At 41.9% G+C, this 26,769-nt stretch overlaps 2 protein-coding genes across 12 annotated transcripts in view; one reads left to right on the top strand and one right to left on the bottom strand.

The window, feature by feature from the left end:
- ZNF518B (zinc finger protein 518B) overlaps positions 1-26,769 on the top strand; it is a 429,620-nt gene that overhangs the window by 233,728 nt on the left and 169,123 nt on the right. The window lies entirely within an intron of this gene.
- LOC135972110 (cytokine-dependent hematopoietic cell linker-like) overlaps positions 1-26,769 on the bottom strand; it is a 74,336-nt gene that overhangs the window by 45,815 nt on the left and 1,752 nt on the right. The window contains exon 2 of the mRNA XM_065598517.1: positions 18,879-18,929. Coding sequence (XP_065454589.1) covers positions 18,879-18,889 — 11 coding nt within the window. The 5' untranslated portion in view covers positions 18,890-18,929. The remainder of the gene's footprint in view (positions 1-18,878; positions 18,930-26,769) is intronic.

The raw sequence follows: 26,769 nt of genomic DNA, 5'->3' as shown, positions 1-26,769 counted from the left end.
AGTGGGCATTCACCCACGAAAGCTTATGCTCCAATACTTCTGTTAGTCTTAAAGATGCCACAGGACCCTCTGTTGCTTTTTACACTGTATGTTGAAATATCTATGCATTTTATTTATACATACATTCATGTGTAAAGATCTTGTCACTTAGGCTAGAATCTTGAAACATAGGTACCTTTAGTTTGGTGCTTGAATCAAATTTAGGGGCCTAGAGGCTTCCAAATTTGAAAATGCTGGCATTTGCCTAGGTATTAATATGACCGGCATCATAGTAGAAACTGAGTGCCTCCCAAGTGTTAAAATAGTACTAACGATACCAAGCTCTTTCACTCTCCATCCCATTGCTGGTAGAAGTAAATTTGAAAAGTTAGCAGACTTTATATATGTCTATTGGGTGTCTATGGCTACTTTAATTTAGCTAACTCGAGTAGCAGATCAGTGAAGCTTTGGCAGCACAAGCTAGCCTCTGAGAAATTACCCAGGGTTCTGGGTGGGCTGGTATGTCCTGCCCTGAAGCCCGTGCTGTCATGGATTCACTGCTCCAGTACCTGAGCTAGGTATATATTAAAGCTAGCTTGGGGATGCCTATATGAGCATCAGTCGCACCCCATGATTGCAGTGTAGTTAGACTTTATATGAAGAGCTTATTGAGGGAAAGTTAAATCAAAGAGTTTTGCATTTTGACATGAAAGTAGTGAAGTTGTTCCTATCGCTTGAGAGAATGAATTCCACAGGCTAGATCTAGCCTCAATGACCCCGCTCGACCGCAGAACCACAGGCAAAAAATGAACAATTCTGAGGGTAATTGAACACACTGCAAATGTTCACAGTGAATCAGCATAATTTTTTTAGCTCAGGTGCATTGTGATTGGTATATGTGGGATGTCTGTGGTGTTGGATGGTTTTCCAAATCATGCTTTTGTCTGTGGTCTAATATTAGTACACGGGGCTAGGAAACGAAACTGGTAGGGAGGCTGGCTGGCTCCACACCAGCAAATTACTTTCTTGTGGCCTGTGCTGCTTCGTTGATCTCTGTGTATTTCTTTGTTTCTGCATTTACATCTAGCATATGGCAACATCCAGACTGGTAGCTAAACAATTCTTAGGAGGGCATATGAAGCATATCCTGCAGTGTTTAGTAAGCACATAGGGGACAGACTGGTTGGAGAGATGGCCTAGTACTTTAACTGCACAAGCTTGCAGCTCAGACTGAGTCCCTTCAGCCTCCTGGAAACATCTCATTCCCATCTGATATGCTCAGAATCTTAATAAGGTTTAGCAGAGTTACTCTAAGGGCTGGTCTACACTGGGGGGGGGGAGGGATCAATCCAAGATACGCAACTTCAGCTACGCAAATAGCGTAGCTGAAGTCGAAGTATCTTGGATCGAATTACCTGGGGTCCACACGGTGCGGGATCGACGGCCGCAGCTCCCCCATCGACTGCGCTACTGCCGCTCGCTCTGGTGGAGTTCCGGAGTCGACGGTGAGTGCATTCGGGGATCGATATATCGCATCTTAACGAGACGCGATATATCGATCCCGGATAAATCGATTGCCATGGTCAGTCCTAATCTAGGGGATGATCTGAAGCCCATCGAGGTCAGTGGAAAGACTTTGGATCAAGCTCCTAGTGATGTAATATTTATGTTTACATATGCATAACTGCAGAATACCAAGATTTCCCTTATACTACCATATTCTACAATAATGGTTTCAAAGATTGTAGCTGACAATAATGGTTCTGTTGTTAAGACTATTACTGTGCAATAATGTAGTTTATTTTTATAATGGTATGATATCTGCAATTATGCACTATAAGCCACATTAAGGACAAAAACAAAACATTAAGAACAAAGACAAAACTCTCCAAATAGCAACATATTTTTTTTTATCCAAGTGAAGCAGAAGGCACAGCACTACATATACTGGACTAAACCCTGACCCCTCAGACAGGAGTAAGGGATGGAGAAAATCTATATCTAAGTAGGTTTGAAATATGCAAAAAGGGAAACACATACCTGGGCAGACAGTCCAATGAATACAAGTAGAATCAAATGCAGAAAAATAAACACAATGGTCAGATCTTCAGCTCGTGCAAATAAATGTAATTCTGTCAGATTTACAAGTGGAGCTTCATTGATTTTACACCAGCTGAGGAGCTCACCCAATAATGAGCAGAGATCTAAAAGAAGACCTTTTGACCTCCTTATCTTCTTTAATAGAACAGGAGAGAGAGAAAGAGTGGGAATGGAGATATAATGGGCAGACATATTTTTCCTTCTTGATCATCAATTCAGAGAAGCTATCCAATGAGCACCGTATCTTCTACATCCTGATTTATGCTTCTCTTGCAACTTGTGCATTATCTTTTTTCAAATGAGATGTTTTCTGTTAACAAAACCACCCAGGCTCATGCTGCTGGCTTCACATTTGTATTCGTGTACATCAGTAAAACAATTTCTGCTGTCAGGATGCCAATGATAACCCAAGAGATTTTTTCCTTCTGACAGCGATGGAAGCCTAGAAATATCATATTAGAAGCACAGGGCTGCAGAGAGTCTCATACATTTCTCTGATGATGATGTCACTGAATGTAGATTTAGACAGTTATATTTTTGATTCATCGCTCCAGCACAGAGCCTGCACTTCCTTGCTGATTTCTGGCTTGTAATAAAGTGGAAGGACAGGATTATTTCTGGAAGGCAGATCCTGCTCCTAGTGTGTGGTAGCACAGCACAGGAGAAAGGCAAACTTTGGCAATTGAAACATGCTGGGATGAAGGAGGGGAGAAGAGGAGGTTGTATAACTTTTTTAAAAAATTAAATAAGGCACCAAGAGAAAATGGCAGCTCCTCAGCTGGTGTGAACCAAAAAAGCTTCACCGACTTTTTAATGGAGCTGTACCAATTTACACCAGCTGATGGTCTGGCCCATTTTTGCATTTAATTAATATGAATTAAAAACCGACTTAAAATAATTTTTTAAAAACCTGGACTATAGCTATCTTAGGTACTTCTATGCCCCCCCACCACTTATTGTAGTATTTGAGCACCTCACGATCGTTAATGTATTGGTCCTCACAACACCACTAGGAGGTACTATTATCCCCATTTTACAAATGGGGACCTGAGGCACAGAGACTTAGGGCACGTTTACACTTTGTTTTAAAAGCAGCGAGTTTCAGAGCCCAGGTCTACAGACTGGCTCGTTCAGCCTGGGCTATGGTGCTAAAAACAGCAGTATAGACATTTGGGCTCAGTCTTAACTCTGAAGCCCAGGGACAACAGAGGGCTTGAGAGCCCAAGCCAAAATGTCTACACAGCTGTTTTCAGAACCCTGCGAGCCAGCGTCTGTTGACCCAGTTCTGAGACTTGCTACTACAGGTTTTAAAAAGCAGTGTAGACATACCCTTAATGACTTACTGGAGGTCACACGGGAAATCTGCGCAGAGCAGGGAATTAAATCTGTGTCTTCTGAGTCCCAAGCTAGTGCCCTAGTCATTGGACCAACCTTTCCCCTAAATGAGAGAATCTGAGTGAGAACAAAGAAGCCTGGGAGTGAAAGAAGCAGCATTTGCTTGCATTAGTTCTTGCATGATCACTCCTTTATGGTCAGTTCAAGGGGTTGAAAAGTGGTGCTTTAAAAGGAGCTTTACTGACTATATGGGATACAGACATTCTCTACTTATCCACAGCAAAGCTCCAGCAGAAGTAGCACCGCTAGTGCAAGCTTCACTACATCCCCCTGCCAGTGTGCCTCAAAATGATTCCAGCGGCGCTACCTCGACAGGTGAAATGGGCAATACTGTCTCCAAGCCGCCTTTGCTGAGGTTGGAAACAGTGGTACCAATTAGGTGAACTTCTGCACAATCTGAGATCAGCATCTCTTTTCATGTTAGCCAGGGTGGCCAGGTCTCCAAGTAGGGCCATAAAATATCAAAGGCTGTGTTTTAAAAACTTTTAGTCTTTTTAGCATCATACACAACACTTGGAAAACCCAACAGTTCCACAAACAACATGATTCATACTAAGAAGCTTGCTCCGTGATCCTCGGTGGGTCTCCTTTCAATATCTATCCAAGCTCAGCAAGAGCCTGGCTCCCCAAAACATCTCTCCTCCTGAGGGGGCCTGAGCCAAAGTCTACTGAAGACAATGAAACAGCTCCTACTGATTTGATCCATAGCCTGTTCAGGTCCACAAAGCCGATATTTATAACCTTCATTAACTCCTTAGTGTGACCTATTTATATTTTATCACATTTTGCACTTATAGATTGTCCATGCAATGAAACTAGCAATAAGGCAATGGTAAGATGGTTAGATAAAGCATTACAAAAATCAGGAAATAGAGATTTAAAATTAAGAAGTCAAGAGCTGATGCCTGCTGTGGCTCTCTTATCTAGGGATAGAGCTCCAGCTCTGCTCTTGCTGAAGTCAGTAGTTGTTGCTGAGTGCTCAGCACCCTTGAAAATCAGGCCATTTATTTAAGTTTTTAATTATGGATTGAGGGCCCAGAGTACAAAGGGACTTAGGGGCCTAAAGTCCTAGATTCATGTGCCATTGAGCTCCACAAAATCCTTGCTCGGCTACTGCCGACCCCTGTAGCTGCCTCAACTCACTCAGTGCCTACATTTTTGATGTAAAAGTCCTCTAGGTGCTGAAATTTCTGCCTCTGGGCAAGTGCACTACTGCGTCAGGGCAGGTGTGTGGTTGCAATCCTCAAACCAGGTAGAGATAGGTGTTCTCTCATTCATCTTCTCTAGGGGGCCTGATCCAGTAGGTATGCTCTGAGCATGCCTAATTCCACACTAAACTGGGGGGGTGGGGTAGGGAGAGGGTGATCTCCTTTAGCCTAGAGCACTCACCTAGGTTGTAGGAGATGCTGGTTCAATTTCCAACTCTGCCTGATGAAGAGACAGGATTTGAACAGCTATGCTCAAGTGAGTGCCCTAACCACTGAGCTGTATAATCTTTCTAGTGAGCTCTTTGTCCCAATGCATGTTTAATTACTTATAAAAATAGCATGCCTTCAACAAGAGATTGGGATATTCTGATGTGGGTTTCCCTCAATTTCTCCTGTTCAAGCTATTCCATTTTGTATAAATAATTTGAATATGCATTGAACTGAAGAGAGTGAATAACTAGATAGTATAGTAATCAGGGGGCTAAGAGGTAGGAAATCCCTGTTCAAATCCCTTCTCCTTAGCAGGCAAATTGAACCAGGATCTCCCACATCCTGGATGAATTCCTTAACAATTGGGCTAAAGGTTATAAGGGAGGGGACTTCCTCGGCATCTACTAGCTTAGGCAGCTCCTAAGCGATCATGGTGGCTTTTATGGATCCCCTTTTTAGCCACCTATTTCTCCTCGAGCATTGTTTACGGAGCCTAGGCACCTAAATTCCATGAGGTGGCAGAGTGCCTACACATTAGGTGTTGCAGCACCTAAGTCCCTTTGTGGATCTGGGTTCAGGAGCCTAACTATCGGCACCCATTTTTTTTTAAATGTTAGTAAGAATGTTTAGGGGCCAGTGGACGTTACTGGGGTGCAGTCACGGAAGGTGTGTGCGTGCATATCAGACATACCAGCTGAGAATCTGCCCCTCTAAATTGTTGTAGCTCCATTGACCTTAATGGAGCTCTGACAGCTCACAGCAGCAGAAGTTCTACCACCCAGACTGTAGAGAAGAATATTATCATAGAACTATATTTTCACCATTCCTCCCAAGTGGCTGCTAATGTCACACTAGTTGTATATCAGTTACACCACACAGAGAGTTAGATCAAAACGGATGTCAGATGGGGAAAACAGCCTGTCAATCAGCATTGTAAGCACATCTCTGCCATGTCAAAGTTAAATAAAACCTAACGCTTTAGTGTCAGAACATCATCATTGCCCCCCTACTCCCCCATTCGTCCACTTCCAGGAGAGCACTGGCAAATGACTCATGGTGATGTTTTATATTAAAACTTTCAAAATTAACCAGAAATTTGACATACTTTAAATAATAACAGATAGCTGTGGAGTGGCTGTTTTTCACTCTTGGGGCCCTGCTGCTATTCATAAGTCACTTGAGCTACCCTTGCATTGTTAATAATATCAGTGGAGCCACTCAAGTTAATTACCGTATTATATTTACTCCATAGTTCTCTATTATGGCATAAGACACAGTAAGAAAGAGGGCAAGCAGATAATGCCTCCAAAGAGATTATTTTGCACTTGTTAAAAGGACCGACAGAGCTTCACAGCTGTAGATGAGATGTTTTACTCCATCATGAAATCAGAGATACTCTTGAATATCTGTTGAATGGAGCAGCTTAACTGACAGCAATTCCAGGCTGGCCAGGCAACAAAACATAAGGCTGGAAACCACAGACAACTAGTAAGAAGAGCTATTGCTGCTCCACTGGAGAAGGGGAGGAAATAGGAAGTGAAGGCTAAGTATGAAAGAACAGATTCATAGTGAGTTTGAAACTGTCCTCAATGCTTCCTTGACAGTGAGTAATAAAATAAAAATTAGTCTGCAATAGAGCGCATTTACAGAGAACTAGGGGGTGGGAGGGGATGCTGTGGAAAGGGGAGAATGTGGGGAGGGGGAACCTGAAAGTATTTCATCAAAATAAGAGAATTTTAAAAATAGTCACAAATTTCATTTTTAATAAACGAAGGCCATTTTTGATACAAACTTTTTTTAAAATCAAAAATGTTGACCAAGTACATTCATAAATACGAAGGGACTCTTAAGTGTGGAGCTAGATAATTAGTGGTGGCTTTTTCTTCTCCAAAAAGTTCAGGATGCAAGAAAAATAAAAAAATACTTCCTTGTTTTAAAGGTAAGTCTTGTGTCTCATTCTGTGGGCTCAGGGGCCCCTGAAAATAACAGATCCAGAGCAAGTCATTCCCCTACTCCTTATGCCTTGCATACTGCATCCTGGAAAAATCTATAGCAAAGGCCACTCAGGTCATGCTTGCCCATCGCTTCTATGTTTTTCCAGTGTTGCTGATCACTATGTCATCCTGATTCTCCCTTGAGTGCAGTTCCTCTAGGAGCAGCTGATGGTGAAGAACTCCTTCACACACTTCCCCAGATTGCAAGCAGTGGCTTAAAGACACAATGTTGGCCCAACATTCCCCTCCAGTTACCATACTGTAATTTATGAGGTGGTATGGTTTATTTCCTGTCCAAAGTTAGGGAAATACTGCTACATCTCCGATAGCACTGTATGCTAAGTGTTGGTAAGAGCTGACTTTTTCAGTGACCACTGTACTGGATACATAGTGGTAGATGAAATTCCTAAATATGACAGTGGTTCTAACTGTGCTAGGCAGTCTACACACACACATTAAGGCTATGTCTACACTATACCGATACAGCTGTGCCAATGTACGTTCTCTCATGTAGCCGCTCTATACTGACAGGAGAGAGCTCTCCCGTTGGCTTAATTAAACCACCCCCAATGAATCGCGATAGCTATGTCGGCGGGAGAAGCTTCCCACCAACGTAGCGCTGTGCACACTACCACTTATGTTGCTCAGGAGGGTGGAATATTCATATCCTTGAGCAACATAAATTTTGCTGACACCCTGTATAAATGTAAATGTTTTTGAAAAACGTAATGGATTAATTCTCTTAAAAATAATGTAAAGTGTAGCTGTATTCCCCACCCAAAACTTGTTTGTAAACCTGGATATGAAAGTTGGAAATGGTTTCTAATTGATTTAAAATATGTACTTTTCTGTAACTGAGGTAAAATGGAAGTTTCTGGATCCTAAAACCTCTAGCGTATGCGGAAGCCTGTATTTCCAATTCCATCTCCAGTCCCAACGGTGGCATCTCTGCCTTTGAAGTACTCACAGCTGGGGTTGAAACTCCTTTCTGCAGACAGAGAAGCCTGCTGTTTTTAAACACAGGCTCTAAATCTACTAGTAGCTTAGCTGAAAGTCGACTTAAAGTCCGTTTTCTCATTCCTATGAATTACCCCTGTATGTACTTCAAAGACAGGTAATGCTGTAGCATTTTCTGCCTTTGACATGCCCAAGGATCAGCTCTCACAACAATGGGAAACTAGGGGCTTTAAAATGCAGGTTTTAAAACTGTTTGTAGTTGGGTGACAATTAGAATTAAAGACTGTGGTCTAATTCTCAGCTCCTTTCTCAATCAAAGCTATCTTTAATCTAATCTGTTTTAAGTATTTCATCCATCACCCTAGTGTGCAAATGCTGAGTCCCATTCATTGTGAGTTTTGCCTGAGCAAAGAGTGAGTGCATGGATCAGGCCTGCATTTTAAAACATCAGGGCGCTCTCTTCTCAGAGAGGCCCCACCTATGAGTACTTCAAAAGGAGAAGTCACAGCTGGGGCTGTAGCTGAAATGGAAAGTGCTGATTTTGTCTGACACTGGAGGTTTTAGGTGTGTACTACTTCAAGGGCTTTTTGTTCATTTGGAATGCATTTTTTACAAGAAATATTATATTTGTTGGGTGTTATAGGGACACTGGCAAGCTATTGGCTACAATTCTGATCCATGTCCCTGTTTTCCCATGGTCAACTTTATTACAAAATGGAACAGAAAAAAAAAAAAAAAAGCAAAATGTACTATTGTGGGAACTGTGTATCGACCACATTTCTACACTACACCCAGCAAGTGTCATAATACTGAAAGGTAAATTGAAAAGATTGGATGGTCTCTTTGATCTCTTTTATGGTGTAAAAAGAAGCCTATAATATTTTTTATGTTTGGTTTTCAATTTTATGTTAGAAATGTCAAGAATAGCAAGTTCTGCCTCCAATCTTTGTGCTGGAGGGCTGATTCTAGCAACGTTTACAGGGACATTGACAATATTTTTGGTAGAGGGTGGGAGGGAATATTGAATTTTATGCTATTTAGTCCCCAATTCTAAAAGGTAATTTAGGTATGGCTCCATTCAGCATTGCAAGGCCTAAGTGATTTAAGAGTTTAATTCTCATTTTCAAAGCTGATTTAGGCACGTAAGTCAATCAGAAATTGAAAATCAATCAGACTTAGGCCTGGTCTACACTTAAGAACATAAGAATGGTCATACTGGGTCAGACCAATAGTGCATCTAACTCAGTATCCTATCTCTGACAGTGGCCACTGCCAGATGCTTCAGAGGGAATGAATTTACAAGTAAGATTGACATAGCTATGGTAATCAGGGCAACGGAGCTATGCCAACATGGTGAAAGTAATTGACCTCTGGAACAATTTACCAAGGGTTGTGGTGGATTCTCCATGATTAACAATTTTTATACCAAGATTGGATGTTTTTCTAAAAGATATACTCTAGGAATTTGTTTAGGAAGTTCTATTGCCTGTGTTTTAGAGGAAGTCAGACTAGATTATCACAACAGTCCCTTCTGGCTTTGGAATCTATGAATCTAAAACCCAGTGTAGACAATGGAAGAATTCTTCCATCAATCCAGCTACTCTTGCTTGGAGAGATGGATTACCTACAATGATTGAAAAATCTCCTCTGTCTCTGTAGGAAGCGTCTGTATTACTGTGGTGTAGCTGCAGTGCCATTGTAGCCACCATAGTGCAGACATGGCCTTAGACTTCTGAGTCACTTAGGGCAGATTTTTAAAGGTTTAGTGCCTAGTGGGATTTTAAAAAGTATCTACATGCCTAATACTCATTGACTTTTGAAAATCCCACTAGGTGCCTACATACCTTAGTTCCCAGTTCTACAACTGACTGCTGGGCCTGCATGGAGTCCCACTGACTTGACCGGAGTTCTGCACCACTCTGCCTATACTCTATTAATTGCAGGATCAGAGTCATAGACTCAACATTCCCACCCCACACAAATGAGAATTAGGAAAGATGGAACTTGGGTTTCAGTCTTGTGATGGCCCATTCCAGGCTTTCAAATATTGCCCAAGTCCTCCAACATACAGAGAGCAGCCAGAGCCTGACAGTTCTAAAATCAAACACAAACAGGAAAAGAAAAAACCTATACACTTGTTTTTAAAAAAGTGGAGTCCATATTTATACATAATAATAGATTAGAAAAAGGTGCAAACAGGATTTTATTAATTGTTATTACTATTTTTGCATTGATTTACCACTTTAAGGGAGACAAGGTGGGTGAGGGAATATCTTTTATTGGACCAAATTCTGCTGGTGCAACGGACAAGCTTTCGAGCTATACAGAGCTGTTCCTAAGCTCTGGGAAAGGTACTCAAAAGTGTCACAGGTAAATACAAGATGAAACAGATAGTTTGCCATAAGTAGTTAGCACATATTCTAATGGACCATTCCTGGTGTGGTGCCCTGTTAACACCCCTGTAGTCATAGGACAAAAAAAAGGGGGGTGTAGTGGTTTACAGATTGTTGTAATAAGCCATACATCTAGTGTCTATATTAAGACCATGATTTTTAGTGTCTAGCAAAATTACAAATTTAAGCTACCAGTCCCAGGTTTGTCTTTTGAAAGTGGTGTTGTGCAGGATGAGGACTGATAGGTCAGATATAGAGTGAACAATTTGTGAAAAGTGTTCACCCTTAGGTGATGTGGTGTTTTGTCTTTTATCATTTTTCTGTGTGAATTCATTTGAGAGCATAGTAGTTGTCTGGTTTCACTCACATAGCTTTTATTGAGGCATTTAGTGCACTGGATGAGGTATGCCACGTGTTGTGATAGGCATGTGTAAGACCCATAGATCTTGAAAGGTGTGTTGTGGGGGATGTCTGCAGGTTTTGCATGTGTTGTTCTGACAGGGTCTGATGCCACTTTGGGTTGGTGTGTCCTGCTCCGTGGGGAGCTTGCTGCTGATTGAGTTTGGGGGCGTTGTTTGAAGGCCAGAAGGTGGGAGAGGGAAGATTTTCAAAGGCAAAAGGGGCAGCCACACACTTAGCACTCATTAAAAGCCAATTTAAATTTGGTGCCTAACTCTCATTTGTGTTTTTCAAGATCTTTCCCTTAAATATTAACACAACAATGAAGAGGATGTTTTTTAATTTTCAGGTTTCAGAGTAGCAGCCGTGTTGGTCTGTATCCGCAAAAAGAAGAACAGGAGTACTTGTGGCACCTTAGAGACTAACAAATTTATTAGAGCATAAGCTTTCGTGGGCTGTAGTCCACGAAAGCTTATGCGCTAATAAATTTGTTAGTCTCTAAGGTGCCACAAGTACTCCTGTTCTTCTTTTTAATTTTCATACTCTGTCATGTAAACAAAACCAAACAGGAAAACTATTGCTAGATCAAACAAGCTCATTCTCAATGGATTGTGGTCAGATCCACTTTAGACAGAATAGCTCAAAGGGTTTTGTTACTCTCACTGCAAATGGGAGCGATGAGAGAGACACTTATATTAATTATCTAGTTTTACATTATTTCACTGACTAAGGCCCTGCTCCTGCATACATTGAATAACTTTATGCACATGAGCAATTTTCCAGGGACTACTCAGCTGAGTAAATTTACACACATAATTAAGTGATTGCAGGGCTGAGATCTACAGTATCTCATGTAATAATCATTGAATTTCTATAGTTATAAAAACTAGCATGTGTGTGCATAATGGCCCCAATTTAATATTTAAGGTGCAGAAATATTCAGAAATGAGAATTTTTACTGAAAAGCAAAATTAGAAAAATACAAAGTGTAGGATCAACCAGAGAACTGTCAACCTCAGACATTGCTAGTTAAGCAGAACTGAGATTTTATCAGATACACACAGACCAATAGCTGCTTATACACCCCATAACTAGTCTCGGAAAGATTAGATTTTAATCAGTAAATGTTGATTTCACAGTATATGCACAAACCGTTGAAAAAATCTTTCCATTAATGATAATTGAAATAATCAATAGGCAAAGTAAGAAAAATGCTTCTTGAGAACTTATTAGAGTTTAATTTAAAGATATTTACTTTGTATATTTTGACATGTGATGTTTAATGGTTCGAAAGTTTTAACTTTTTGAATCACAATGTCTACTGTCACTAAATAGTTGTCTGATATCCCCATAATTTCCTACAACTATGAAAATTTAAAATCAATAAAGGTAGAAAAATGCTTAAAATCCACAATTTTGCACAACTGTGAAAATTTAAATTGATAGAAACAAACAAAAAGCTTAAAATTAAACTTCAATATTATTCGCAGAGACTATTTAAAGAAAGAAAAAAGAATTCTGCCAAGCCTACCCATACCCTAGCATAGGTCTTGACAGCTTTTCACAACTTCCTGAAATCACATTTTCCCCTCACTATACCCTTAGGTACAGTGACCTGAGCAGATCTTGCTGTCTAGAGTAGGGATTTTATTTTAGTGATAGCTCAGAAAATGAATATTTTGTATCCTTTTGATTAAACTAGGATTACACCATGAGAATTGGCAACATCTCTTTTCCCCATGAAAAATATCAACAGTAAAGAGGATCACTTTTCAGACAGAGTGGACCAGTAAATGCCTATTATTAATCATTTTTTTTTTCATGTACTACAGAATTCAATGAAAATTCAAAGGTACCTCCTGGCATACATGTTTCTGTTAGACACGCACACGCACACACAAACAAAATCTATGTGAGGCATCTGATGTGAATTTTGCTGGGTGTTCTTGGTGCATTTTAGTTTTAAAGTTCCAAAACAAAAATAAAATAAAAGCTTGCAAGTTTATACTATTAAATAAAAATTACACAATGCAAATGTTGTAGTAATGGTAATGCACCCAAATTAAATTGAAGCTAACTTGAGAGATCTGCAAAATATTTGCACTGAACATCAAATCCATTTGCATGGAATATTTGGTCAAGAAATTCAGTGGGATTGTGAACTTTAGCCCCTGCTTACAAAAGTTTGGTGAAATACAAGCTGAGCTTTTCCACAGAAAACCTTCTTTCTTCAGGTGGTTATTATTTGTACTCTGGTGGTACTCAGAGGCACCAGTCCCACTGTGCTAGGAACAAATGGGATGACTGGCATATTGTGATTTGGATCAAGGAATCCCCAGAGCAGAGTTGGGTGGTCTTTTATTTTTTTTTCAGGGTTCAAACTGTTTGCCAAATTTGGGTCAAATTTGACAAATTGTTTGTTGGCTAAAAGAAATTTCAAAAGAGTTAAAAATGGTCATTTTGACCATTTCAACAGACTTCATTTTAACTGTTTCATTTAGAAACACTTCGTTTCAACTTTTCAATTCTAAATGGTATTTTGATATTAAATTTGGCCTTTATTGTATTTAAACAGACAATGGGCAAAACCACCCAAAACAGCTGAAAAACTTGTGGGGAAAAATTCATTTCAGGCTAACTCGAAACATTTTGGTTAATTTGGAACAATTTTTTCCATTTTTGAATTTGACAAAAATATGCAAAAAATATGCAATTGAACTGGACTATTTTTAATTTTATTTTTTCTGTGTGGCCCCTGAACAGAAAGCTCCACTATTTCCTCAGCTCTGCTCTAGATTGAAAAGCATCAGATGCTAAAGTTTGAACTAAAACGAGGGCTCCCTAACTGGGACTGTAACAGACTCTCTGCCTCTGTGTGGATCACAGTAACACACCAACCAGTAGGCTGCACAAACAACTAACAAAAAGACAACCCTGCCCTGAATTATTTGGCTTCCTTCACTTCCCCAGTGAATACCAGGAGAACCAGGAAGCCATGAATTCAATAAGTGGGAGTTTGGTGTTTCCTGGGTAGGAGGAGTTGGCTATGGGGTGTTCCCCTTGAAGTTTAACTCAAATCTTCAAGCAAACTAGCCAATGGTTGGTTGCTGCTACCAATGTCGGTGAACCAAATTCAGTGTGTGAATCTCTGTCCAACCCCTCCCCTCCCCAGCCCACTCTGGTAGTGTAAAAGTGCCTCATAGTGAATGAATGTTACATTTTCACCCCTTTACACTGCCAGAGTGGTCTGAAGCGGCCTCAGTGAAAAAGAGTTAGGCCCTACACACAAACAATATACCCATAGAATATACTGAAAAACATTCAAAAGCTTTAAAACAACATTTATGGGCTTGTAGTAGCAGCAATTTTTCTTTCTAGAACAGCAACAGTGTGTAGGCATGTCTAGGTGTTTGTAATGCTCCCAACACATGGATGCACCAGGGAAGATGGGAAGTCATAGAATATCAGGATTGGAAGAGACCTCAGGGGGTCATCTAGTCCAATCCCCTGCTCAAAGCAGGACCAATCCCAACTAAATCATCCCAGCCAAAGCTTTGTCAAGCCGGGCCTTAAAAACCTCTAAGGATGGAGATTCCACCACCTCCCTAGGTAACCCATTCCAGTGCTTCACCACCCTCCTAGTGATGCTTCCTTCTCCCACTTTTCCCTTCATCCCTCTGTTCATACTGCCCTTAAGGCAGCCGGTATCAAGCGGAGTGCTCCAGGGGTCGGTCCTGGGGCCGGTTTTGTTCAACATCTTTATTAATGAGCTGGATGATGGGACTAATTGCACCCTCAGCAAGTTCACAGATGACACTAAGCTGGGGGGAGAGGTAGATACGCTGGAGCATAGGGATAGGGTCCAGAGTGACCTAGACAAATTGGAGGATTGGGCCAAAAGAAATCTGATGAGGTTCAACAAGGACAAGTGCAGAGTCCTGCACTTAGGATGGAAGAATCCCATGCCCTGCTACAGGCTAGGGACCAACTGGCTAAGTGGTAATTCTGCAGAAAAGGACCTGGGGATTACAATGGCCGAGAAGCTGGATATGAGTCAACAGTGTGCCCTCGTTGCCAAGAAGGCTAATGGCATATTGGGCTGTATTAGTAGAAGCATTTCCAACAGATTGAGGTAAGCGATTATTTCCCTCTATTCGGCACTGTGAGGCCACATCTGGAGTACTGTGTCCAGTTTTGGGCCCCACACTACAAGAAGGATGTGGACAAATTGGAAAGAGTCCATCAGAGGGCAATGAAAATGAGTAGGGGGCTGGGGCACATGACTTACGAAGAAAGGCTGAGGGAACTGGGGTTATTTAGTCTGCAGAAGAGAAGAGTGAGGGGGGATTTGATAGCAGCCTTCAACTACCTGAAAGGGGGTTCCAAAGAGGATGGATCTAGACTGTTCTCAGTGGTACCAGACGACAGAACAAGGAGTAATGGTCTCAAGTTGCAGTGGGGGAGGTTTAGGTTGGATATTAGGAAAAACTTTTTCACTAGGAGGGTGGTGAAGCACTGGAATGGGTTACCTAGGGAGGTGGTGGAATCTCCTTCCTTAGAGGTTTTTAAGGTCAGGCTTGACAAAGCCCTGTCTGGGATGATTTAGTTGGGAATTGGTCCTGCTTTGAGCAGGGGGTTGGACTAGATGACGACCTGTGGTCCCTTCCAACCCTGATATTCTATAATCATAACTCCTATTTCCAGATTCTCTGCTAATTTTGGGTGTCCTAATTGAGCCACCTCCATTAATAAGTATCAGGGGGTAGCCGTGTTAGTCTGTATGTACAAAAACAACAAGGAGTCTGGTGGCACCTTAAAGACTAACAGATTTATTTGGGCATAAGCTTTGTACTCAGGACTGCTGAAAACCAGGGCCTAGGTGTCTCAGTTGAGAGTAGAGACATGTTGTCAAGACTTTTTTTAAGTTTGTTGGTGCAAAATTGAGTTTACAGCTGGCTTCAGTTTGTTATATTTTTAGAGCTGTGCACCAGTGTGTGTTATTGGTATCTCTAATGCAGAGTGAAAACAATTCTCTAAGCATGTTTAACCTTTCCCTTCCCCAAATGAAAAATGAACACAAGAGGCAGTGCAGATCAGTGGATTAGCACTCAGGAGACTTGGGTTTCTATTTCTGGCTCTGCCACTGATTTGTGCTATGACCTTGGGCAAATCACTTATGCCTCTGTTTTCCCTCTGACTCTTTGTCTATCTTGTCTATTTAGAGCGAAAGCTCATCGGGAGAGACTGTATCCTGCTATGTATGTTCATAGTGTCTAGCACAATGGCACCGTGACCTGGGTTAGGGCCTTTACATGCTACCATAATACAAATAAATACTACTACTAACAAAGATTCAGACCAAAACTGTTTTTTCCTAAGCAAAAACATCCCCTAATTATAAACATCAGATTTCAATTGCTTTTATCTAACATATTTGTTTCAAGTGTTCAGATTATAGCTGTCTTCCTCTTTGTATCATGCTCATCACCATGGTACCTGAATGCCTGTCAAGAATTACATAAAGCCAACAATGCAACATCACAGAATGGCACAACGAGACCAGGAAGTCTGCTGGATAAATAGAAGGAACTATACAAACAATCCCTTTTTCTGAGGCAGTGGAAGTTTTGTCATCAATATCAATGGAAACTAGATCAGGTCATAAATTTACAATGAGAAAAATATTGTTTTGTATACTTTCATACAATTATCATTTCATGCATTTTGTATAATGTTTTAGAAAACATATGGCAAAATTTATTTGGGACTTTAGAGCCCAGTAGCAGCCCACACAGTAAATAAAAGCTGATAAAAGGTGATTGGAAAGAGAAGTAATCTTATAGGGATAAATCCAGCACTTTTTGTTCACAAAGAGCCTCCTGCTGAAGTGAATGAGAGTTTGGAGAATTTATCCAGAGAACTGGATAAATTCATGGTGGTTAAGTCCATTAATGGCTATTAGCCAGGACGGGTAAGGAATGGTGTCTCTAGCCTCTGTCTGACAGAGGATGGAGATGGATGGCAGGAGAGAGATCACTTGATCATTGCCTGTTAGGTTCACTCCCCCTGGGGCACCTGGCATTGGCCACTGTCGGTAGACAGGATACTGGGCTAGATGGACCTTTGGTCTGACCCAGTACGGCCTTTCTTATGTTCTTATGTAAAACTGGAAATGTAGGACTACCATGAATGCTACTCGTTTACAGGAGATTTTTACTATTTAAAAAGTTCTTTGTTAGTGGGGGGAATAAACCTACCAGCAAAAATAAAACTAATAATTACTTTGCAAGCTTTGGCTACAGAAACAACCTATCTCTTCCAATGAAGTAAGAAAAGGGGAGTGATGCTGATGTACAATCACTTTATTATCACTACACAGATGGAATAAAGACAACACAAACATTAGGATGAGCGATTGCAGGGGCAGGAAGAATAGAATGGAGAATATATAATTCTGGCTTCCTCCAGACCCCCCAGGAGGCAGAGAGAAAGTAGCAGTGACTGCAAGAGCAGTCCGGGCTGGGTCCTCCCCACCCATTTCCCACTTCATTGGCTCTAGGTCCGCAGTAGCCTCCATCTCCAGAATCATGTGAGGGTGGAGCTTCTCCCCCCACATGTCCAAGCGGTAGGGTGAGAGCAGCAGTGGGCAGAAAAGCAAGCTCTTCTCTTAAGGACTGGTCCTGCAAATACTTAAGCTTTTTTCCACTTCATCCCCTGTGCATGGAACACTCTTCCTCAGCTAGTCCATGGAGCCATTGCCTTCTATTACGATTCCCACGAAAAGTGAGTCAAAGACATTTATTTATGTAAAAAAAAATCCTTCTTCACCATGATGCACACATGTCTTTGCTGAATAACCATATAATCTTACTATTGTAGCCCTGGCCTTTCTCTTCCCCTAACTACGTCCTACTGCTTTGTTGTTTCATTAGGCTCTAGTCCTGTAAACCATGCTCTACTGAGGACACTGAGGGCTTGTCTACACTGGCAAGTTTCTGCACAGTAAAGCAGCTTTTTGCACTCAAACTGCAGCCGAGTACACACTGCCAAGCCACTTTGTGCGCAGAAACTCCTCAGTTGCAGCGCTGCAAAAAACCAGAGTCGTGAGGCTATTTGCGCAGAGGCTCCAGCGCTCAATTGCCCGTGTAGACACTTGATTGCTTTCTGCGCTGTAATTGGCCTCCGGAGCTGTCCCACGATGCCTCAAGTGACCGCTCTGCTCATTGTTTTGAACTCGACTGCCCTGGAGACATGCACCCCTCCCCTTTCAAAGCACCGTTTCTGACAGCCCTTGTGTGCTGTGCTGATCTGCTCTGGGACACAAAGCAAACCATTAATGTGGAATGCTCGTGCTGTTGAACACAGAGGCAGGTGTGTGTGTGAGAGAGAGAGAGAGAGGGAGGGAGAGAGAGAGAGAGTGCTGTGCAGAGAGCCCAGGCAGGGAGGCGAGGGCTGATGGTGGGATTTCCCCCTCCCCCGCCTCAGGACTGGTTGCTTCCTGCCACTGTCTGAACTTACAAGACAGCGTGCTGACACACTGTCCCCCATAACACACTGTCTCTCTTCCCACCCCTCCACACACACACACCCACTCCCTCTCTCTCCCCCCCCCCCCCACTTCAGTTGAAAAGCTGGCAATGTAGTAGGATGCCCAGGGAACAATGAGATTGGGGAACCTGCATCATGTGATGCTGTGCCTGCCCCATGAGGCATTGCAAACTGTTCCCAAAACACCCGGTGGCCAGTTGCACAGTGGGATAGCTACCACAATGCACGGCTCTCTGTGTCAATGCAAGAGCTGCTAATGCGGATGCGCTCCAGCATCACAAGGAGCACAGTGTGGGCACACAACAGGGGTTTAATTCCAGCATTTTTATAAAAGTGGTATAACTTGTGGCGCAGAAACTTGTATAGCTGAAGTCCAAGTATCTTAGTTCGACTTACCTGGCCATCCTCACAGCGGCAAGTCAACCGCCACAGCTCCCCCGTCGACTCCGCTTACCCTTCCTTCTGAGGTGGAGTACGGGTGTTGATTCAGGGATCGATTACTACCCGCCGATCCGGCGGGTAGTGTAGATGTGGCCATAGCCTTACTCACATGCTTAAGGGTTTGCAGGAAGGGGGCCTTTGATTGTAAGCTCTTCTAGGGAGATGCCATGTCTCCTTACCTGACGCAGTTAGTACCATGAAATAATGAATGCAATGACAATGGCAGGATGAAAATGTAACATTACAGTACTTACTCTCTATTCATGATTCTTGGTACCCGTTTAATACAAAATCTTCAGGTCAGCCTGTGAAGAGAGATTCCAGTGTGAACATGAGGAAATTATTTATCTAGGTCTTTAAAAATAACATGTTAGCTGACATATTACAATTGCATGTTGTTTTAACTTGATCAAGGAACCAATCCTACAGCTCTCTTGTGAGCAGAAGTCCCATTGAAATCAGTGGGAGTTTAGTGTAAGAAAGGGCTGCAGCACTGGGCCTGATTCAGCATGATGCTAGAATAAAGCTTTTCATTAAACTAGACCGGGACTTAATTCAAAATGTCGTTATTTTTAAAGCAGAAGGAATTGTTTTGTTTTTCAGGGAGCATCTGTTTCTGGGATGTTTTAATCATTACTGCAGGGAGCAGCAGGTGGACATTAAGGGCCACGTTTTCAAAAGTGGCCTTAATAAGTTCTCCATTTGTGCTTTTGCAGCTTAGCACCAATGCACATACTGTGCTAGCATTACCATCTGTGTACACAGGTGATGGGGATCACATGTACAATTCCCTATGGGTCCACATGGATTTTTGGTAAGCGGGGAAGAGGTGTAAATATTATCAACTGTGTTTGAAGTTTATAAGTATCTTTCAAAACTGTACAGAGGTACAGTTGCTGCCAAGCAACACGTGCAGGTGTATGTGTCTATGAAGTTGTTCATTCATAAAGGAGAGGCTCTTTTATTTTATTATTATTATTTTTTTTTTACATTTGGCTCCAAATACTGGCTGCATTTTTGGCTGTTAAACTTGCTGATTCTAAAAACCACTTGGAAGTTGTCAGTCAGCTTTTAAACTGCAATCTCCTTTATGCTGATGGCTCTCAGGGTATGTCTACACTATGAAATTAGGTCGATTTTATAGATGTCGATTTTTAGAAATCGATTTTATACAGTCGATTGCGTGTGTCCACACTAAGCACATTAAGTCGGCGGAGTATGTCCTCACTACCGTGGCTAGCACTGACTTACAGAGCGGTGCACTGTGGGCAGCTTTGCCGCCCATTGGAATTCTGGGTTAAGCTCCCAATGCCTGATGGGGCAAAAACATTGTCACAGGTGGTTTTGGGTACATGTCGTCAGTCACCCCTCCCTCCTTCGCGCCTTTTTTCTGGGTTCCTTCCTGGTTCCTCTTTGATGCAAATCCACCCCCTTTGTTGATTTTAATTCCCTGTAAGCCAACCACCCTCCCCCCTCGAAATAAAGTAACTATTGTTTTGAAACCATGCATTCTTTTTTTATTAATTTAAAAAAAAAAAGAAGAGATATCGGACAAGGTAGCCCGGGTGGGGGAGGAGGGAAGGACAAGGCCACATTGCTTATTGTAGCCACACTAAAAATCAAACTGTTTGAATGACAGCCTTCTGATGCTTAGGCTATCCTCTAGAGTGGAGTGGCTGGGTACCCGGAGCCTCCTGCCTCCCTCCTCCCCGCGTTCTTGGGTGAGAAGGCTATGGAACATGGGGAGGAGGGGAGGCGGTTATACAGTGGATGCAGAGGATGTGCTCTTGTTGGCTTTCCTGCAGCTCCAACAGACGCTTCATCATGTCCGTTTGCCCCCCTATTAGCCTCAGCATCGCGTCCTGCCTCCGCTCTTTGCGCTCATTTAATTCTTTCCTGGCCTCTGCCACTGAATGCCTCCATGCATTAAGCTGTGCCCTATCAGTGCGGGAGGACTGCATGAGCTTGGAAAACATGTCATCGCGAGTGGGGGTTTTTTCGCCTTCCAATCTGCGATAACCTCCGGGATGGAGATTATAGGGGGAGCGTAGAAACATTCTATGCTCTACGATTCTGGGGAGCATGGTCACCTGTGCTGCTGAGCTCGCTGACCAAACAGGAAATGAAATTCAAAAGTTCCTGGGGCTTTTCCTGTGTACCTGGCTAGTGCATCGGAGTTCAAAGTACTGTCCAGAGCGGTCACAATGGAGCACTCTGGGATAGCTCCTGGAGGCCAATACCGTCGATTTACGTCCGCACTACTCCAAATTCGACCCAGCAAAGTCGATTTTAGAGCTACTCCCCTCGTCGGGGAGGAGTACAGAAGTCTAATTTGGGGTAGCTCACTGTCTCTTTCCACAGAATATTTTTAAAGCTCTGAGGAACTCTACCCTTGCCGGTTCTCATCTCTAATCACTCCATGTCTGCACTGCACTCAGTCTTTCCTCCTCCCATTGTCTCCTTCATGGCTTTTTTTCACTCTTTTCACTGTGGTGTATTGAGGACTCTGTTGAAATTGCAAGTAAGCGCTGTAAGAGTGCATGGTTTCCTGATCCTGCTGCCATGCTGGGTGCCTGTGTAAGGAAGTATGCAATCAGAGTCATTCTGGGAAAAAGTCAGTCTGTGGTAAGTTGGGGTGAGTTGTGCCTCTCTGTGTTGGGGAGCAGTCTGCTGGGTGTGTCTCTGTTTTGGGGGTTCTTGGGTGTTATCATTCTGAATTCTAAAAAATAGTGTTATGTTGCAACCTTCCATCAAGAGTATTTGTTTTTATCTGACTTCTCTGTGTGTATGCATGAACATAACTTTCTCCTAATGCCTGGAATGACATTCCTCTTCCCGTTACAAAGCATCCCTATTCTTCTCCATTTCCCTCCTCAAAGTATGCTTGTTTTCTATCATGGACTTCCACGCACTATATAACATGAGTCAGAGTTAAATTTTTGGATTAGGATTGTCAGGAATGAGGACTTGCAGCTGGGCCTGCACAACCTCCTGCCAGCTGAGTAGCACAACTGAGGTGTAGCCTGCTCTTAGCCCAACAGCAATAACTGATCTCTGACTTCTCAATGTACATGCCCACAGGTGGAATATTTCCAGTGCCGGCCTTGTTCTCAGCCTTCCTCCTGTCATGCCCAGTCTGCTCCAGCCCTGCTTTCCTACTGGCTTCCTGCCTCCTGCACTAGCCACTAGACCTGACAGTCTGCATCCCAGGTTGTGACAATGATAAGGCCACAGAAGTACCTGAATGGATATTGGGTATTGCTATCCTTTGGCTACATAACCCCTTTAAGTTTCCACAAGAAACATGCCTCACTTCTTCATACAGTTAGAGACACATTGCATATGCGTGATACTGCATTGTTTATGCTATGGGGCCAATGGGCAGAGTCATGAATGAGTAGGAGGAGAAATCTGTCAGTCGTGTACATATTTATGGGCTATCTCTGAGTTGTCTGCCTTTATTGTACAATTTCTTGACCTTTTCATTTTAAATCTGCATTGAAGACATTCTGGTACCGCCCCATAAAAAATTACTAAGCTTTCTATTCAAAGAGAAAATTGTTCATATACTTTTCTTTTCCTAATTTTAATTATAGCCCATTGATATTCGTATGGAAACAAGAGTTTTGATTCTGTAAAATCCACCCACTCTTGCTGTGTGCTGATTAATTTAGTTAATGTTTGTACAGTTCTTGATTGATTTAAAGCATTATTATTATTCCTCACCTGAAGTCACAGCCATCTGTTTGTGACAGCACAACTAGTTGGCTGTGGCTTGTGATTCATTGGAGGTGCATCAGGAGCAGATGAACCTTTAATTATGAAAGATCATGGTTTCATATACATCTCGTATAATGAAGACAGAATGAAGAAGAAGATAACCCAGGAAATATATAATATACCAACATATTTATGTATAAATGAAATGTTTTTCAAAATTTCCTCATGAGGTGTCAGTTTCTCTCTAATAATAATTCAGCAAGATCTACATTTTCAAAAAAAATTGTTTTTTGGTGTCTCAATTTGAAACACCTTAAAGGGGCCTGATTTTGAGAGGGCAGATGCTCAGCATTTTCTGAAAACCAGGCCCCATCAAGTCACATACGAGGGGCCCAAAATCATTAGTCACTTTTAAAAATGTAGGCCTATAGTTCTTCTGTGAAAGATTTGTTTTCACTGTTAATCTGATGCTGAGAATATTAAAGGGATAACAGAAAGGATGGAGGAACTCATACTGTATAGGCAACATATACACATATAAAGAACAGGAGTACTTGTGGCACCTTAGAGACTAACAAATTTATTAGAGCATAAGCTTTCGTGGGCTACTGCCCACATCTTCGGATGCATATAGAGTGGAACATGTATTGAGGAGATATATATACACACACACATACAGAGAGCATGAACAGGTGGGAGTTGTCTTACCAACTCTGAGAGGCCAATTAAGTAAGAGAAAAAAAACTTCTGAAGTGATAATCAAGCTAGCCCAGTACAGACAGTTTGATAAGAAGTGTGAGAATACTTACAAGGGGAGATAGATTCAATGTTTGTAATGGCTCAGCCATTCCCAGTCCTTATTCAATCCTGAGTTGATTGTATCGAGTTTGCATATCAATTCCAGCTCAGCAGTCTCTCGTTGGAGTCTGTTTTTGAAGTTTTTCTGTTGTAAAATAGCCACCCGCATTGATGATGCACTGGAGAGGTTTTAGTTGGGGGCTGAAGGTGACAGCTAGTGGTGTTCTGTTATTTTCTTTGTTGGGCCTGTCTTGTAGGAGGTGACTTCTGGGTACTCGTCTGGCTCTGTCAATCTGTTTTTTCACTTCAGCAGGTGGGTATTGTAGTTTTAAGAATGCTTGATAGAGGTGCTTAGAGGTGCTTGTCTCTATCTGAGGGATTGGAGCAAATGCGGTTATATCTTAGAGCTTGGCTGTAGACAATGGATCGTGTGGTGTGTCCTGGATGGAAGCTGGAGGCATGTAGGTAAGTGTAGCGGTCAGTAGGTTTCCGGTATAGGGTGGTATTTATGTGACCATCGCTTATGAGCACAGTAGTGTCAGGAAATGGACCGCTTGTGTGGATTGATCTAGGCTGAGGTTGATGGTGGGATGGAAATTATTGAAATCATGGTGGAATTCCTCAAGGGCTTCTCTTCCATGGGTCCAGATGATGAAGATGTCATCAATGTAGCGCAAGTAGAGTAGGAGCGTTAGGGGACGAGAGCTAAGGAAGCGTTGTTCTAAGTCAGCCATAAATATGTTGGCATACTGTGGGGCCATGCGGGTACCCATAGCAGTGCTGCTGACTTGATGCCTCCAGCTTCTATCCAGGACACACCACACGATCCATTGTCTACAGCCAAACTCTAAGATATAACCGCATTTGCATCAGAGATCTACAACGTATCCTGAAAGATGATCCTTTACTCTCACAGATCTTGGGAGACAGACCTGTCCTCGCTTACAGACAACCCCCCAACCTAAAGCAAATACTCACCAGCAACCACACATCACTGAACAAAAACACTGACCCAGGAACCTATCCTTGTAACAAAGCCCGATGCCAACTCTAGCCACATATCTATTCAAGTGACATCATCATAGGACCTAATCACATCAGCCATACCATCAGGGGCTCGTTCACCTGCACATCTATCAATGTGATATATGCCATCATGTGCCAGCAATGCCCCCCTGCCATGTACATTGGCCAAACCGGACATTTTCTAAGCAAAAGAATTAATGGACACAAATCTGACATCAGGAATCAAAATACTCAAAAACCAGTGGGAGAACACTTTAACTTGTCTGGCCATTCAATGACAGACCTGCGGGTGGCTATTTTACAACAGAAAAACTTCAAAAACAGACTCCAACGAGAGACTGCTGAGCTGGAATTGATATGCAAACTAGATACAATCAACTCAGGATTGAATAAGGACTGGGAATGGCTGAGCCATTACAAACATTGAATCTATCTCCCCTTGTAAGTATTCTCACACTTCTTATCAAACTGTCTGTACTGGGCTAGCTTGATTATCACTTCAGAAGTTTTTTTTCTCTTACTTAATTGGCCTCTCAGAGTTGGTAAGACAACTCCCATCTGTTCATGCTCTCTGTATGTGTGTGTGTATATATATCTCCTCAATATATGTTCCACTCTATATGCATCCGAAGATGTGGGCAGTAGCCCACGAAAGCTTATGCTCTAATAAATTTGTTAGTCTCTAAGGTGCCACAAGTACTCCTGTTCTTTTTGCGGATATAGATTAACACGGCTGCTACTCTGAAACCTGTCATATAAACATATAGTTTTGCAAACTCTGACTTATCACATGTCTCATGGTATTAGGTGTTCTTAAAGCTGCAGCTTCTGGAGCCATGTAATTACATGAATTCATTTCCTTTCTTTTCTGTTTCTAGACCTCATGGTTGCAGAAAAAATTACTTGAAAATGTGAACTGTAAAAGCTCAAAAGGCAGAGGAGAAATCAAAGGACCCCCAAATCTCATGATTTTTGGGGAGGGAGGGTCCTGAATTTGAATGCTTGGTGTTTGGTAGTATGGGATATGATAGATGAGAAAGGGAGAAAGATATGGAAACCCAGTAGAACTCCAATGAGAATGAGATTGAGAACTGAACAGATAATTAAGTGGAACTGAGCTGAGATAGGATTTGTCTGCATACTCAACTTATTCGTAGAAATGGTGCCGCTGAAGTTAAAAGAATTACTCATGAGAATAAGCCAAGCAAGAATTGGCCTATAGTGGAGAACTGGCATGATGCAAAATTCCCCAGTGCTCTAATAAACCACACTTATGGCATTCCAGTCCCACTGAGTTCAGACTCCTACCTTTTGCTGCATCATAGCAGGTGCTTAGAAACTATGGTGATGTCTTTTGAAACTACATAGAAGAAATAATTTGACTTGTTGTCCTTTAGTTGGTGATTTTGTAATGTGGAGACACATCTGTTAGGAACTAGGAAGAGACCATTGGATTATTTTTACTAGTGACTTGATCTAAATTTACAATTTTGGTTCTCAATCTAGTGGAATAACCCGCTGCACCAAGTAGCCCTGCCCACCTTTGCTTGCTAGAGAGAAAGAGAACGAAGAGGACAGATTACAAGGAAGACAACACTGTAGATAGCTATTCAGCTTGCTTATGTTAATGAAAATGGAAAGATCCAGAGTCGGAAAAATGCTTTGTCAGGAAAAAATTTTTTTTTTCAAAAGAAAAAAAAATTATTACAACTTTTGCCCTTGTCCTTGCACACCTTCTTGTTTTCTGAGTACTAGATAAATCCAAAGATGGTTTTATTGCACTGTTGTGATTCGAGCCTGGAATCTAATTTCTAGTTGGTTTCTTCTCCCTTATTGTTTTAGGGATGAGTCACCTAGCTGAAATTTCATTTCCTAAGATGTTGATCCTATGGGAATGAACAGGAGTCACAACAGTAGAGCACCACATTCAACGGGAGCTGAAAAGCAGGATAAGCCTCCAATAAGATAGAGAAAAAACCTTCTTTAATAAAAAACACTGCAATAATAATTGCTCTTATTATTACTATTGCAGTAGCGTTAGGAGCCTCAACCAAGAGAAGTGTCCCATTGTGCTAGGTGCTGTATAAACACATAGTGAGAGAGAGAGACCCTGCCCTGAAGCGACCCTGCACAGTCTTAATAATCAGCAAAATCTTATTCTCCTTGAGTGACGTATGGATCTTTAAATTAAACTGTGTAAACAATTTTGAAAAAGTGAACTGAAGTGTCACTAGGGAATGGTCAGGAATTGGGCCACAGCTCACTTCTATGTATTGGTGGGGAAGCACCTATAGCCAGCCTCTAAAGCACTGTCCAAATATACCAGCCGAGTTGCGATTAGCAATTTGCCAGGAACTCAAAGCAGAACTAATCAATTTTTTTTCAAAGCTAGATACTTTGACATTTCAAATTAAAAAACAATGGGGGAAAAGTTGCAAAAATGTTCAATTATTCTCCCTTTCCTTTGACCAGCCTGAACCAATAACTACATTACATAAAATGGAGCAGCTAGTAGTGGCTCTCCTCTATAATGTGGAGTGGCAGCTCAAGAAAATTTCAAACCTGAAGCATAATGTGCTTTACCTCGAATTTTCCCTCAGT

The sequence above is a fragment of the Chrysemys picta genome, chromosome 5, assembly GCF_011386835.1.
Source record: "Chrysemys picta bellii isolate R12L10 chromosome 5, ASM1138683v2, whole genome shotgun sequence".
In the NCBI taxonomy this organism is placed as follows: Eukaryota; Metazoa; Chordata; order Testudines; family Emydidae; genus Chrysemys; species Chrysemys picta.
Note: the sequence above shows the minus strand (reverse complement) of the source record. Positions and strands in the feature narration are given on the sequence as shown.